Source organism: Fulmarus glacialis, unplaced genomic scaffold (genome assembly GCF_000690835.1).
Source record: "Fulmarus glacialis isolate BGI_N327 unplaced genomic scaffold, ASM69083v1 scaffold6331, whole genome shotgun sequence".
Lineage (NCBI taxonomy): Eukaryota > Metazoa > Chordata > Aves > Procellariiformes > Procellariidae > Fulmarus > Fulmarus glacialis.
Genome location: NW_009192105.1, coordinates 42,876 through 59,163, shown reverse-complemented (window position 1 = coordinate 59,163; position 16,288 = coordinate 42,876). Strand labels below are relative to the sequence as shown.

The 16,288-nt window shown below is 41.6% G+C and overlaps 1 protein-coding gene across 1 annotated transcript; it reads right to left on the bottom strand.

Annotated features, from left to right (window-relative positions):
• Positions 1-406: 406 nt before the first annotated feature.
• Positions 407-2,481, bottom strand: MC5R (melanocortin 5 receptor). The gene is made up of 2 exons (XM_009586932.1): positions 2,306-2,481; positions 407-1,466 (listed from the first exon to the last, which is right to left on the bottom strand). The coding sequence occupies exon 2, from the start codon at positions 1,382-1,384 to the stop codon at positions 407-409; it is 978 nt and encodes a 325-aa protein (XP_009585227.1). The 5' UTR covers positions 1,385-1,466; positions 2,306-2,481.
• Between the last annotated feature and the right edge of the window lie 13,807 nt (positions 2,482-16,288).

Genomic DNA, 16,288 nt, shown 5'->3' with positions numbered 1-16,288 from the left:
AAGCCTTGCTGTATGTAGACAGACAAAGAACAGCAGGAGAAACACACACTGAGAGGCTGATGGGCTCATTTGCATGGCAGGTCACACTCGTTGCATTTGGCAGACAGAAAAATAAGGCTTTCCCTGTATAATCCTCTTATAAGATCCAGTCTTCAGTAGGGTAAATGAGATTCAAAATATTCTTTCTCCCCGTAATACAGATGCACTGAGTAGCTCCTACCACCAATGTGAGAGAGGTGCGTGGAGGGAAGGAAAGGCAAAATCACGTATTAAAAAAAGGTTTCTGATTGCCGCAGAAATCATGACAGCTGAATGGAGAAAGATGTTCCACAGGCATTTCAGCAGAATTACAAGATGCGGCAAGGTGTTGCATTTCGATTCTCTTCACTGGTTTGGCTTTGTTTTCTTAATACTTGTTTGATAACCCACAGACCATTCTCAGGCTATAGCAACAAATGATCTCTTTGAAAGTCTTCCTCATTTCCTGGCTACGAAAGGCATAGATCAAGGGATCAATCACTGAGTTGCACATAATGAGAATGAGGTACATGTTGAAGTGAGACATGAAGCAAACACAGTAGAGGTTTTGAGGGCAGGAGATCATCAGGATGAGATGAAGGAAGAATGGAGCCCAGCAAACAATGAAGATGCCAAGAAGCATAGTCAGAGTGATGGCTCCTTTCATGCTGGTTCTTTGACGGACAGAGTTGTACCCAGGCAAAGCAGCTATTTTCTTCATGTGAGTACGAGCCAGGAGGAACATATGGATGTACAGTGAGACCATGAGGAACAACATGGTAAAAAACATAGTGATGAGACAAATGATCACGTAAGTTGATTCATAATAAAGAATGAAGATAATGCCACAGCCTGTGCAAAAGGTCCAGATGCATGCAATAATAAGCCCTGATCTTTTCACTGTCATGATGTTGTGATAACGTAGGGCATAGAATATAGTGATATACCTGTCTACTGCTATAGCCAGTAAACTGCACATGGAAGCCACCACAGAAATGCAGATCATTGAATCAAAGACATTGTCTATGTGACGGACAAAGGCATCTTCCATAATTATGTGTCTATTGTTTATTAAGTATATCGTTATGGTCTCCCAAGCATTAGACACACTAACCAGCATGTCAGCCACTGCTAAACTGCAAACAAAAAAATACATGGGTGAATGCAAGTTCTTGTTCTTAACTATTGCACATATAACTAAGATATTTTCAAGGAGGCTTACAATGCCCAGAGTTAGGAACACCTCAGCCGCAATGACCACCTGCTCACATGGTGATGACTTGCTCTTGACAGTAGGCACAGTAAAGTTGCTGCTAAAGGCACTCAGATTTAGTTCAGAAACATACAGTTGAGAGGACGTGTTCATCTCTGGAAGCAAACACGTTCTGTTCTTTCTGAGGGACTTGCCAAGGAGTGCGGTGAATGCATTTTCCAAAAGGCAAAAGACCCTGCCAAAAAAAACATAGCATGACGAGAACAGGCAGAAGTTGACAAAACAAATATCACCCATTTCTATTTAATTTGGCTTGTACACATCCTGCCTCTTCCACACCATATTCTTCTACTGATTCTAAATTAACCTCCGATTGGCTCAGAGTTTTTCTACCCATCCTTACTGTGAAATGAAAACCACAAACTAATGAAGAGATTTATGCACTCTTCATTCATAGTTTTATTTATTCTATCCAGTCCCCCAGAAGTGAGCACAATGTCCTAGAAATTCTGCTGAACACCGAGCAACAAACAGTTTTCAAAGTCGCAATTCTCAGACCCCAGAAATGCAGGAGAATATAGTATTAGGTTTGGCAGAACCTGCTCACTTGAATACAATATATAGAAGTTTGAATTATTGCCACAATTAAGAACTGAACATTTTCAGTAAAAGACTTAAATGCTTTCCTGACCTTTGTACTTCTTAACTTCGCATGAACTGTGTTATAAACAGCTTATGTGTGCAATACTAACATGCTCAATTAAGAGCATAGTATTAAAGACCTAACCAAGGCAAATCCATACATTTCAGGATACACTAAGGCTACAGAATTGGTATGGGTGGAATTCTGTCATAAAAATAAGTTTTCTATTCTGGATCGTCAGCATTTTATTCAATGCTTTTTTGGTAATGACAATATTCAGGGCAAGTTGTAAGCCATCAGATTCTTAATAAGGGGAACACTTAAAGCTGATTGTCAGTGACTTGTTGCAAATAAAATTCAAAGCATATCAAGCTAACTAATTTTCAGTTTTTAGAAGTAACCTTTTGTTTGCAATCAAGAATTAACTGTACCTGTTTACCAGAGCTGCTCCTTCAGCTGCTCTTCCTCTTCATCGCCTGCAACCTTTCCTCCAGAGAGCAGAAGTTTTAGCCCCCCCTCCTCACCCGACATCTGGGGCTGGGGACTCCTTGGTGGGAATGGATGACAAAAATAGAGGAAAAGCAATGATTAAATCCAGAGAGTCAAGGCCGACCACGTATAAATTACTTACTGTGCAACTGCCTTTTTATAGACTCCAAGCAATAATGACTTCAGTGCTCAAACTGTGGCTCCTCCTCCCCTTCTTTGCCCCTCTGAACTTCTCTTTTCACAGATTTTGTTAGCAAAGGCTTGGGTTTTTACCACCATCTAGTGGTCTTCTCTTGTCTTTCTAAGTGAAGAGTGATTCTGATCTAAAATTCATTATGAGCTTTATATATTTTAAAGTATTAAAAGGAGAAATACACTAAGCATGGTCCTTTCCAAAAACATTACTTTTTTGTTTTCTCTGCTGTTGCTGGTACTCACTGACAATAAGTTCGTACTGCAATAGTACTCCAAAAGAGGTGAGAGCAGAAGACTGTTATTGAAGAGGGAGGCTTATTACTGTTACAAACATTTGTCTTATATTCACAGTTATCATTTTGCAAGAATAAGAACCACACTGTTACAAAACTCAGAGAACATACAGTCAAGCCCATCACACCACTAATAGAAGATATAACTCAGGTAATTCGTGTGAAAAAAAAGAACAAAAAAATGGTTGTATTCCGGTCCCCTTGCTTCAGTTGAGATTTCGGTGCAGACGTGGAAGGAGTGAGTGCACAGTGCATCGTGCAGGGAGCCAGGGCTTCCCAAGATGGATGTGAATTCCCCCAGGTTTCACAGGGTCTAAGAGCTGGGAAACTCAGTGCTCAGTATTGCAACGGCTGAAGTCCCTCTGCGGGTCTGTCAGTCAGGCAGTCCATGCTCATTCTGGGCCTTACCCAAAAGGTGGCAAAATTAGTGAAAGTTTTTCTTTAGCAAATGGACTCTGCTTCTGCACGCAGACTGAGGAACGCAAAGCACACGCCTTCCTGACACTACCAAATGCCCTTTATGTTACCCGCTAACCGGCCAGTCAAATACCATGCATGATTTGAATTTAGCTTGAGATAAAAAGCCTCTGCTTCTCCAAATCACCACCTTTCCACAAATTAAGGGTTTGGGGGTTTTTTGTGGTATATAACAGCTTCAAATGCTTATTTTTAACCTATAGCATTTTTCTTAAAGAATCACTACCAACAAAAACACATATTTTACTGCTGTATCCTGTGCCATTTTTGTGTTTTCAGTGTTCAGATAGAGTTTATTGTTATAATGCAGCTAACCCCATATTTCTGATTTTATATTCCACAGAAGCTTCCTCTATTGTTACTGCTAGCTTCACTCTAGGGACACTGAAAGACCTGTGCCATGGTATGAAATGTTCTTATGTACAAATAGTCCCGGCACCAAAGGAGACAGTGAAAAGCATTTTTATTAATTTCAGTAAAATGGCTCCTCTAGCATTATGCAGTTATAGTCTGGAGATGAACTTTGCATGCCCCTTCTCCCCATTACAGGAAAGAGAATTTAGATTATCACAAAATAGGGGTAGCAAACTATGCTCAAGTGCAGGTGTTAGATCTGAGCAGATAATGGCAGCTAGTGAACAGCAACACTCCCTGCTGTATCCAACCTGTCTGTGTGCTCATAGTTCTTCGCTATGCCCAAAAGAAAAAAATAGAGGATGCCCATCTGCTGTTCTCTTTCTGTTCTTTAATGTACAGCAAGTTTTATTTCTCCTAGGTTATCTTTAGCTAACTTATCTTAGGTATCTTTGGTTATCTTTTGCATAGTTTCTGATTTTCCTACTGTAGACCCTGGAAATCATGTACCTAAAAGTAAAATTTTACTTCTTTCACTGTTCCTATATCTACTGATGGGCAGATGCTGTGCTCTTTCCACTTCCAATTATTTTTCTTCCAGTATCCTATTCTTCTGTTTATTACACTCTCTCTTTAAATTCTGTTCATCTTCCCATTTACAAATTCCTCTGTATGTTCAGTTTAATAAATTTTTTTGCAGCCCAGCTTAGCTGCCTTTACAAAAGTTCTCACTGTACCTGGTAGGACTCAGTAGACCAGCTGATTACAAGAAATAAATCACACGTCAGACTGGATGGTTTGGCTGTTATTCCTTAGAGCAATGCCAGGTCTCTCACATATAAATTACAAATCAGCCTTTGGATTCTTCCTCCGCAAGACAGACACTGCAGGCGTAAACCCTGGGACAAGTGTCTACACTAGACAAAGAAACTCCCTTATTTACAAAACTGGCAGAAAAATTACCTGCCTGGAAACTGGGGTAGTGATATAGATGTAGTTTGTTTATGTTAGAGGATGAAATGAAAAAAATACTTTTTTTTTTTCCAAAAAAAGAGTGTTTTGTCGTTGTATTGCTGCAGCAAGAAGCTATGAGCGTAAAAGTTTGAGAAGGAAGTAGCTGAAGGGGCACCCAATTAGCAGTGGGTGGAGGCACGCAGGTGAGTTATAAGGATGGTCAGTAAAGGGGCACAGGAGCAGATCTTTGGATTCTCTCAGGAGAAATCCAAGAGCGGCTTCACCTTCCAGCTGGAGGACTCCTGACTGAATAGGCTGGTCTTTCAGATGTTCATGATCTTGGTGTTCGGCTCCCTTGTTTGTTCAGTTAAATAAATTCTCTGTCTTTACAGACAGGCTGGTGCTCGGTGGTTTCCAAGGCCACAAGGATCATGACTGGACTGCCAGTGTGGGCAAACAGTACTCCACGCATCACAAAGCCTGTGTCGGTATTTAGCTGTTGGGCTGTACCGACACAGCACAAGACCTGATCCTTTGAGTGCCCACAGAGCGGGCACCCTGAGGAACACACGGAAGCCTCTGTCCTGTCTCCAAACCAGCATTTTCTTTCCACAGATGGAAAGAGGAAGGGAGGCTGGACTGGGGGCTTGGGGTGTGGGTGCACAGCTCTCCCTGCAGCCTAGAAACACACACAGCTGGGTCAAAAAATACGGAGCCTGGGTTTGGAGCCCGGGTTTGGAGCCCTTGGGAGTGCTCCTGAGGTCCATGGTATACGTATAGCCAAAAGGGATGCTAAAATGTGTCTTCAGGAAAAGGTGGTTTGTTCATGCAACATCTTACCTGGAGTAAGAAAAATGCTAACTTCTTAAAGTTCCTACTCCACTGAACTCAAGAGTTTGCTTTGGGCCCCAGGCAAAAAGATCCAAAGTGGCCCAAAAGGACATGAGTGACCATAAGAAAGAAGTAAAACACGATGCCAACAGAGAAAGAGATGTCAGGGCCTGTTTCGATCCCATGCCGTTTCTTTCCATTGTGAAGCGGTGAGAGAGAGCAGAAAGCCGCTCCGGCCACGTACCTGCCTCTGGAGCGGGAGCCGTGACAGCGCCACTGGCAGGAACACCCAGCCCCTGCTGCCACCACCAGCGATCACGCCAAAGCTCCCCTTCGCCCCGCGCGTCCGCTGGGACAGGAGAGGCCGTGACTACCCCGACCCGTAGGCCAAGTTACATCATGTCAAAACCAGCAGGGAATTGCATGCCGCCTTCGTGACAGCAAGATACCGATTTTATCAATGAATGCAAAAATGAGGCCAACGGTACAACGTGCCCCCAAAGAAGTTTCTGTAAGAAGAGCTTATTACACTCAGATGCATTCTGGTATTAATCTGTGCTAATCTTAAACGGTTCAGAGAAGAGGTTTACTGATGCTAATACAAATCTACCCAATTTGTCTAGTGCTAATACATTGAAGCAATTTAATTCCAGTGTCCTCCCGTAGCTATTTTTATCTGTTTGAAGAAAATACATTTGTCCTTCAAAACGTAGCTTTGGATTGTTGCTCTTGGCCTATTTACGAAATCTCTCTTCTGTCTACTCCTTGTCTATGCTGTCATTAGCGTAGTATTTCAGAGCCACAGAGGATCCTCTCAGACCGCTGTAAGAGAGAACCCATGGATCACCGAAAGTGAAGATCGTGGCCTTCTCTGCATTTGAATCGCATAACAAATGGTCTCTAACTTCTCAAACTGAGAAAACTATTTCTCTTGACCTCTGTGCTGAGTAGCTTTGGCTGAGCCCCATCAAGGTTCCCACTGTTACCTCCCCAGCATTACCATCCAGCTAGCCTTTTATAAAGACAGGCAATTAATCGAGGTAAAAAATAAAAGGCATCAACACTGCCTGTCCTTAAATAAAAAAGCTGGATGAAGTGGTGATAGAACTCTCTGTAGTTCAGTCCCCTCCCCTGTGCAGGGGAGCTGAAAGCCTAAAAGTTAGGCTTTGCAGTAAGCAGTGGTATAGTGAATACACTCTTTTCCATCGCGGCCCTAATCTTCAAATCAACACTTCAATGTTTTTTGCAGGAAGAATCACAGAAAAGCACGGCTGAAAAAAGACATCAAAATATCAGGTAAACTGTGCCCTGTCAAAGGGTGGGATCAGCCATACTTAGTATGACTGCACTAACACTTCTAACCATCACCCCTTTCACCTGAGTGCTTCAAAATGGTTTGAGGTAATCTCTGGCCACTCTCAGTTAGTACCTATCAGTGGTGCTTCTCGCATCAGAGTAGAAAGCTGTGAAAGATGCAATACACGATAAAAGGCATTTTAGAAAGACATATCCTAATAACCTAAACTGGACAATATCATAACTAGCCCCCTAAACTGTAAAAGGGTAATAAGAGCTTTAGTAACTGTCATTTTTATGTGCCTTCTAATGGGAGCCAATTCCAGCAATGAATCATCCCCTAACATTTTGTTAGAGCACGGATCAGCAGTACAGACCTGGTGAATCATACAGAAGTGCCAGCTAGAGACTCAAAAAACCACAGATGACCAGTGAAAGACCGTAGAAACTTTCTGACAGACAGGAGGGGTAATTCAATAATGGACAAACAGACTGGGAAAAAACAAAAACAAAACGAAAAACACTTAGCAGGTTCTTATTGGTTACTACTTTCTACAAGAGAAAGGAAAGTATTTCTTGCTAGACCACAGAGAAGATTTAGTAAGCTTTTATCCATTATTAGAATGATCTAAAATAAGTGATTAAAAATGCTACTTTAATTATATATTATAAGACATTACATGTCTCATTTCTGCAAGCTTTTCTTGCAGTATGGCAAAGGCAAACATTAAGAGCACATTGTTCATTTGCTTCATAAAATGCTTGTGCATGAGAATAATTTTTTTTATACATAAAATGTTGCTAATTTGTTGTATAATTCAGCTTCTCTGTGGGACTTTGATATTTGAGCATTTTAACTTTTTTAGAGTGACCACAGGCAATTCAGTGAGTGCTGACATACAGTACCCCATCTTCACATTCAGAATTCCCCGCTTTTCCAGCCCCGTTCATAACACCAGTGCAAGGCACACATTAGCTGACAGGTGGAATTTCCAGTCACCCATTTACCAATAAACATTCACAAGCCGATCATTCTTTTCCCAGCAAGAACCAGCTCACTTTATTTGCACACTTCTTGGGGGGATCTAAGAAGGAGTAGCCCAGCCTAAGACTCGTTTTGTTCCAGCTGGGACCAACGTGGGGCTTGTTTCACAAAAGTCCTCTCTGATTTTAACTGGCCTGCCCTCTGATGACAGCCTACCAACTATTTCCCTTGGCTCAAGAAACAGAGGTCTCCTTTTGATGACAAAGGCCTTTCAAAGGACCGGTTTGAACAGGCTGGCCACGCATCCGCTATTCCTCTCTCACCTGCGTTACTAGCACGTGGTCCAGACGCTGAATCTTAAACCTCCCTGATCAGAAACACAGGCACCCTTCTTCTGCCCTAGAGTAAAGTTTCACACATTCCCAAGATACAGACGCATTCTGAAATTCAGGCTTTTCTTTTCTACGGTCTACCCTCATGGTCCAGCTCCGGCTTCCCTTGCAGCTTAACCCCACCTTTCCTTAAGTTTCATCAAGGTTGTGAGTTCCCTGGTTCAGAGTTTCCATCTTCCTCATGAAACAAAAGTGAACAAATTCATGTACAAACAGGCACTGCACAGAGTGTCTGAGCACATCGTTGCATTTATATTAACAGATAAAACCCAAGAGATTACAGACCACTAGCAAACAGCAAACCTTCTAAACCCAGTGCGCTGCACTTAGGTCATCCTTCCCTGGGAGTTTCCTGCATGTCCATCTGAGTATAAAAAGCCACCTATTCCTCAGAAAGAGTGAAAAAATTCTGATTTCTGGGTTTTTATAAACTTCTGGTCTAAAGAGATCCCCCGAACAGCTGCACACTTCCCTCCTGCCAGATGACCGCAGGAGCACAGCGTGAATCCTCCCCTGGGAGCACGGGGCTCCCCACCCTGGGCTGGCTGCTTGGTTTGAGCAGAGAGCCCTGGCAACTCCGCGTCTCTCTGTCCTGTGCTGTCTCTGTAGTCGGGTGTTGGCATTTTAGCCCAACATGGGGATGACAAACAAGATGAAGGACAACCTCGGGAAGACGTACAGTGAGGATAATCAGGAATTCACTGTACCCACAAAGAGACGTTGCCACACACACAAAATTGCAGATGCAGCAATATGTGCATGCAGTTCCTATCTGGACAAGTGCAAATGTCTCTGATTCAATACATATGATGACTAAATGTAAATATACATGCTACCCAGGCAATTTTCAAGAACGCTATGGCAGAATATCAACATTTCTCTCTTTAGAAGTAGTTTTCAGTGCTATTTCTAACATCTCTGTACTGATATACGCATTCTTTCCTCACTCTCTGTTCAGGTTGGTAAAAAATGCAGTTACTTCCTATTTAATGAGGTGTCTAAATGCACCAGAAATGAGAATTAAATAATAACCATTTAGCTCAGAACTGAATTTTTTTGTGAAGCCCTTACTACAACTACTTTTTCTGAGCTTTCCTACAACACAGGCTTGCAATATACAGTATCTTTTTTTAATGTCAGGGTGTTTTTTTAACCACTGTGTCCTGAAAGAAAAAAAAAAACATTATTTCAGGAGTAGGAATTATTTCTCTTCTAGCATTCACCTGCTGAAAACGTGGAGTTTTGTTATGGCTGAAACCAAAGATGTAAAAATTTAAAAGGCAAATTATGTTAGCCAGAAACAAACAGATCTGCAGAAAGGAAAGAAGTCCAGTATTGTGTCTGAGCCCAGAATATTGTCTTCCATACCGAAGTAACCAGTGCATTCAGTTGTACTAGCAAGAACCTAAATCAGTTTACACTAAAGCATTGTCCTCGATGGCAAGCTGTTCGCTGACATACAAAAACCAAGCGACTCTCATGAGCCCCTCAAATTCACTGCATTTAAAATTTCGAGCACTATTAACCCCTCACAAAAGCAGGCACCATGTGCCCTGCTGTATTTAGTGTCTAAGTCAGTATTAAGAGTGAAGCAGAAAATTTCATACTGGTTTGGTAAAGCTGCCTATAAACTGCAGTTTTCTGGTTTTCGTGGGCTTACAAAGTGCCTGGTTATAAAAGAAGAGAATTTCTTTTTGGCAGGTTTTGAAACATGAATAAAAAAAAACCCTTTACTTCCCCCCCCCAAAAAAAAAACAACTAAAGAAACTCAGTGTGATTTCAGAGAGAGGGCAGACTCTAGAGCAAGCTCTGGTTGTAATGAAAATAACCCAGAAAGCCCAGTGCATGGGTTAATCATTCAGGCTAAAAAGGATGGCAGATTTGTGTCTCCAAGAAATCAATTGCTATTGGATCAACTGGGAAATCGATTTCTGCAAGAGCTAAGCTGGACTATGCCATGGTTTCTCAATCGAATTACATTTCTTCATGCCATCTCTAATTGCTGATAAATAAAAAGAAAAAGCGGCTTGGCATCTACAGTCTTTCTTACTTCCTCTTGCCGAGCTCCTCAATTATCGCAGCATGGAGGTCAATGCTGCCTAAACATCACAGCCTTCAAAGTGGTGAAAAGCTGCATCTTTGAAAAAGTGACCTTTGTGCTTATTAAAGACGTTGAATGCCTAAAATACACTCAAACTCTATGGCTAGTTGAAAGCTGGGGCTTTTTCATGACAGCAAATGAAATATTTCCATTTGGGGAGTGAAAGACAGACACTTCAAAATTCTGGAAAAAAACCCAAAGCTTTAATCTTAAGGAAAAATCAAACTAAATTCTTCCTGTGAATCTGTATTTGAGTTGCCAGCCTTCATGGTCTCCAGGGCTGACAGGCAGAAAGCTCAAGCACTTTTGAAGAAAATCACTGGGGAGTCGGAAGGGAAGATTCAGCTGTGTAGACCTTCCAGCAGAACACCACCACAACAGGAGTTCCTGTTCCACGTGTCCATGCAAGACACGTTGATGGAGCAGCAGTTTGATACTACAAAAATACCATGGCCCTCTAGTTCTAGGGACTATGCTGGTACTCTTTGTACTCTCCCGTGGACGTATAGAGCCACCACCAATGTTGTTACAGAAGTTTAAACAGCAAGGACTGCACTCGTTAGCATAACTCCATTAATGTCAGTAATGTCACACAGCTACAGAACATGGCTCTGGTTCACAAAACCAAGTATATTTTTGTTGATACGTCCTGGTCTGTCTATGACTAGCTCATACGAAAAATTCCCTGAAAGCCAGCAGGGAACAACTAAGGTCTGAATACCTACTTACAAACACACAAGGGAGTAGCGAAGAATTAACTTTGGATTCAGGGAAAGTAGTAGCAGTGTAGTCAGCTTATACATGTGCAAATTTTTTTTTATTCTAGAGAAGGGGACAAACAAGTTAATCCAAAGACAGTTCAATTAGAAGAATCGGGACAAAGAGAAATTGCAAGTCTCCTGACTTTTCTCCAGAGAATAAATTTGCAGGCAGAGCAAGTTCACAGGCACTTATTCAAAGAATAGGATGAAACAAAAGGAGCCTAATTTCCAGCAATGAGAAAGAAATGCACTTGGTTAGCGTACATTTCAATCTTAGTAACAGAATCAGTATTGACCTGTGTTACCAACATTATCAAGTTCAATGATACCATCACTTCTGAAAACCAGGAAACACAAAGTACACTTCCCAATACAGCCTGATTTCAGCCTTAGTTGTAGGACAGTTGGAGCTTTGTCTTAAGACATCGTGAGAAGCAAACTCGAGAAAATCGAGAAAATAGATTATCTCGTCGAGAATGATCAGTTAATTTCAGGTTTGCAGCCAAGTACTGGTTTTGGCACTGAGTTAGAATTAACTGCTACTAATGTGGTGACAATAATAATGAGAAAACAAAACTTAAAGTAAGACAGTTTTCTTTTTCAGATTTATAGAAGTCTGTTCTCAGCAGACTAAACAAGACTAGGAAAAAATTGCAGTGCTTCTCAGTTATAAATAATACAACAATTGATTAAAATACAAAGGCAAATGAAACTTTAATATTATTATAGAATTGATAATATAAGAGAGATAATTTAATCAACTAATGAAATTTGCACCTCTTCATCTTCATTAGAGTCTTCCTAAAAGACAGTAAATTTGTCAGTAACTAGATGCTAACTTTTTAATGTCTTTTTCTTATGTTATTTTGAGATTAACATAGCAAGCTTATAAAGTGCCAGAGAATAAAAGGAAGACCATGGGAATTTCTTATGAAGACATGCTCCTATGAGTTAGAGGATAGAGTGAGAAAAAGTTCAGGACACCTGAATCAGTGGAAGTGATATTTTTATCCTAAAGGTTTGTGCAGGATTTAGCACACAATATAGAGTTTATGCCCTGCGATGGGATGATCAATGCCTGATCTGACATAGAGTTAGAACGGGGTGGACAGGCAGTTCAAGCACTGCCATAAAGCATGCCAGTATCAAGTTAACCCATCAAAATTGTTTAAAGAAATTTGAGCCAGCTGGGTTAGTCTGTATTGCGTCAGAGCTTTACATCACAGCCACATTTCTAACAGAGAATCAGAACATTACCTTTACTGCCATGTCAAACCACAGCTCCTACATCCCTTACAGTTGAGGTCTTTGCCAATTTTAATATTGCAGTCTCTAATGTGCCAACTACTTGCAATTGTAATAATAAGGTTTTTTCCATGTGAATATGTGTCCACTGCACACAGTGAATAAAATGAAAATACATTGGGTTTTAACACTTTAGCCCTGTCTAAAAATTTTTCTTCCTATTCTTTCAGCCCATTTTTTATTTTATTCTTAACTTCTCATTATTTGTGTTTCTTGAGGTTGTCTTATGCAATCATTGAATTGTTTTTTTTCCAAAATACATTCCAGAATGATCATCACTTTTGAAATTCAGGACATATGTTTGGTTCATTAAGTATTGACTTAAAAACTAACTCCAGGCACACGTTTTAGAAAACCTTGCCCTATACAGTTTCCACCCTAGTGGTATGAAAATATACTGGGGGATTTGGGTTTGGGGGTTTGGTTTTTTGTTTGGTTTGGGGGAAGGGTTTGCATCTTTCCTATTTCTTTGGCATAACTAAAGTTATCTGAAGTATCTGAAAATTATTATTTGCAAATAAACACTGGAAAATGAAACCATGAAAGAAGCATTCACGCAGTATGGCATGAGTGGAAACGTGTGTATTTCCACAGCTATGGCCCTCACTTCCCTCACTCCCCAGCCTGGCCTCCACACTGGCCATGCCAGCAGGAACACTTGGAAGCCATATGGCAAACAGGATCAGGGAACAGTTCTGAGTTGAAAAAAAGTAGCCTCTTAAAAGGATGTTTATTTTTCTGCTAAATCTGGGCTCTGGTCTATATATCCACATATAGATCTGTGCAATACAAGGGGGAGGAAAAAATGGCCAACAGGAGACAGAAACTGTTGCAGCCAGCAGAGCTGCCAAAGGAAATCCGTGCCCAACCACAGCCTTAGAAACCAAAACTATTCTGCTAGCTTAAATGTTTTTCGCATACAAATAAAATAAATATGACTGACCTTACTTGTTGATGTGTATCTGCTAACAAACTAAATCTGTTAACAGGAATATGGATGCATAGCAAATGGGTTTTGTATTTACTGAAGCACAGCACAATTAACAAGGGGGTGAGCTAGCTCAGAAAAAACTTACTTAGCTGAGGGAGCCAATTAGTAGATGAAGGGAACGAGGCAGCCTCCCTCAGCAGAAGCATAGTAATACCTGCCTATTCCTCCTCTCCTGACCCAGACCCTATCACAGCCTTTACCTGCCTGAAAGACCACATACTCATTTGAGACGAAGAGGAGTTGAGTGCTCTGAGGTTTGTTGCTTTTTCTAATCCAACGACGATAAAACACTTTGTCCAGGGAACAAGGTCAAAAATACCAGCTTCTCCTTTCTCAGGGGAGGGTCCTATTGACCAGCTACTCTTCAGAGATCATCGTTCCTCTTGCTTGATCCTTTTTCAGCTCCAGAGAGCTTACTTTGGTGTAGCTTCAGCAAAAGATTGCCTCTGACAGCAGTCCCGAAGTCAGACGAGCACGTCTTTTTCCTTGGGAAGCGGGAGGCTTGGGGTTGAAGCCCCTGCCCCCGAGGGGGCCTGCGATGGAGGCACCACTGCCCTGAGCCGGAGCTTGGGCCCCAAAGCTGTTCAATAAGTGGTAGGCATCTCTTTGAACACATTGCTCAAGGCTATAGTTATGGGGCTCATATTCAGCCTGATGTAATATTTATTTCACCTACAGCAATGCCAAGTTCAGTGTAACCATGATGGAAAATAAGTCAGGCAGGGTGCAATGGTTAAAAAGACAAGCTCTAGCTTCCCTTCCCATAACAGGACACAGGTCATCAGTCACCAAGTGAGTGATGCTGGCAGAGCAGAGTGAGGCCCGGAACGCCAAGCTGTAAATACCGTACCAATGCATCATTATCTTTTTACAGCTCTGTCTTGAAGGTTGGAAATGCTCACAATCGTGACAGGAAAATCAAATTCCAGTTAAACTTTTTTCATCTAGTTTAGAAAAGATATGTCAGGTAGAGGTGTGACTTCTTTACTAGGACGGTTTCGCTCGGTACACCCTGTTGTACTTGAAGGGGTAGAGATGTTTCTGTGTGTAACATCTGCCTCTTTGCATCTGAAAATGGGCTGTAACAGTACAACTACACCTCCAGTGAGAAGTTGTACCACTTTCACGTAACTGGTGGCACTAGTGCAAAACAGCTGCTGTCTATAGGGAAGCCCTGAGTGAAACCGAGCATTTGGATTCTCGCACACAACCACTTAGAGGAGAAATGACATATTTGTTCAGCCTATTTCTATTTGCTGCCTGAAAAAAGCCAGAGCAACTATGTCAGCAAGGTACTCTCTGCCCTTGTTAAAGGGTACAGAAACCTTTTAGGCCTGATGCTGAAATCTTCGTTAAAATATACCATCCTTGTGCTTTTTTGGAGAAGCTGTTCTCTGCCATTTTCCTCTGAATTCAACTGCTATATCTAAATACCTTTTTGCATGAACTTTTTCTTTTAGTACTAGCTACATTTGATTTGCTGTTTGCAAAAAAAAGCCAATATTACTATTAACAACAAAGAATTCCAAGTTTTCTACCCCATATGCCTCACTTACATAGCTTTGAAAAGGCTTGCACAGGACAACCTTAATTTGTTTCAGACTTGTTTTAATGTTTTTACTTTAAAGGAGACTAGCAAATTTTCTTTCATTAAAGGATGGGTATTGTTCTGAAGCAGTGGTATAGCCACAGTCGCATTGATGACAGTCAGATAATGGACTTCAGATGAATAGCGTCTGAAGATTAGCTGTCGGTGCAAGGACCAGAGTTCAGTCTTTGTGATGAAATGTTATCCATGCAGGAGGTAATTCCACCAGCTCTTTTGCTAGCACGGGGTGCTCTGGTGACCAAAACCTCCAGCTCCTACAGCAGGAAGTGTGAAGACATGAAACACGCTGCTAGGTTTGCATGCACAGGAGTAGGGCAACGGCAGTAGTGTAAGTCTCCTTACCTACAACTCCACCTTGGAGAGCAAATACTTCTTTCAAGTGCTTCTTCCTGGCAGCCAAAGGTTTTGACATCCCCAAGTGTCCTCCTGTAGCACTAGATTTATTCACATGAGATTAGGTCGCTGTGTAAGAGAGATGCAGGGGTGAAGCTCACAGAGGAGTGGATTTTCATCTCAGTGCCTGCTGAAGAACAGGGCAGGGCAGAGGTACAGCGAGGCTATACCACCCACTACACCATCTGATGCTATGAATATCAGCCTGTGGTCCAGAGCAGCAGGGAGAAAGCTGTGGGGAAAAGCTTCCGTTACGATACAGTACAGGGATGGTTCTGGGAAAAAAGCAGTCGAACATTGCCCCTGATTTTGAAAGTCAGAGTTCTGGAGTTAAAGACAACAGCTCTTCACTAGTCTCTGATTGCTGCTATATTAGACTTTGTCTGCCACAGAAAATGTTACTTCTGATGTTCTTAATACCTTAGCTACTATGTCATAAATCTTTGGTTCATGAATCTGACTGCAGAATGAAAGCCTCTGTGGAATAAGTTCTATTAGCGTAACTGTAGTATAAATTAACCCCTTACGTCTTTTCAGAGTAATATTTTAATGCAGACAAACCTTAAAGATAAAGGGTTTGGGTTTTTACATCTTGTGTTTACTGAGCCCTTCTGATAAGAACAACTGCTTTCCTCCCCAGCTTCCTCCAGTATATGCACACAAACTTGTGACTTGGGCAGTAAGCAACCTCAGGTCACAACATGATCCTCTGCAAATCTGCAGATTGCCTTGGTTTTCAGTTAGAATTTTTTTATGCAAACGCTTCTCAATTCAGATTTAATTTTCCCCATCACAGTGGAAGACTCACCATGCCCACCCAACAGCAGCCACCGCTCCTCTCAGGCGGCAGCGGTGCAGGTAATGGCACACGCGCCGGGGGCTCCCGTCACATACACCGTGTTTGCCGTTCAGTAGCAGTTTATTCTCCAGGTAAGATACGTAAGGTGATAAGAGGTAAAGTGTTGTACCTGTGTCAGGAGTAGACACA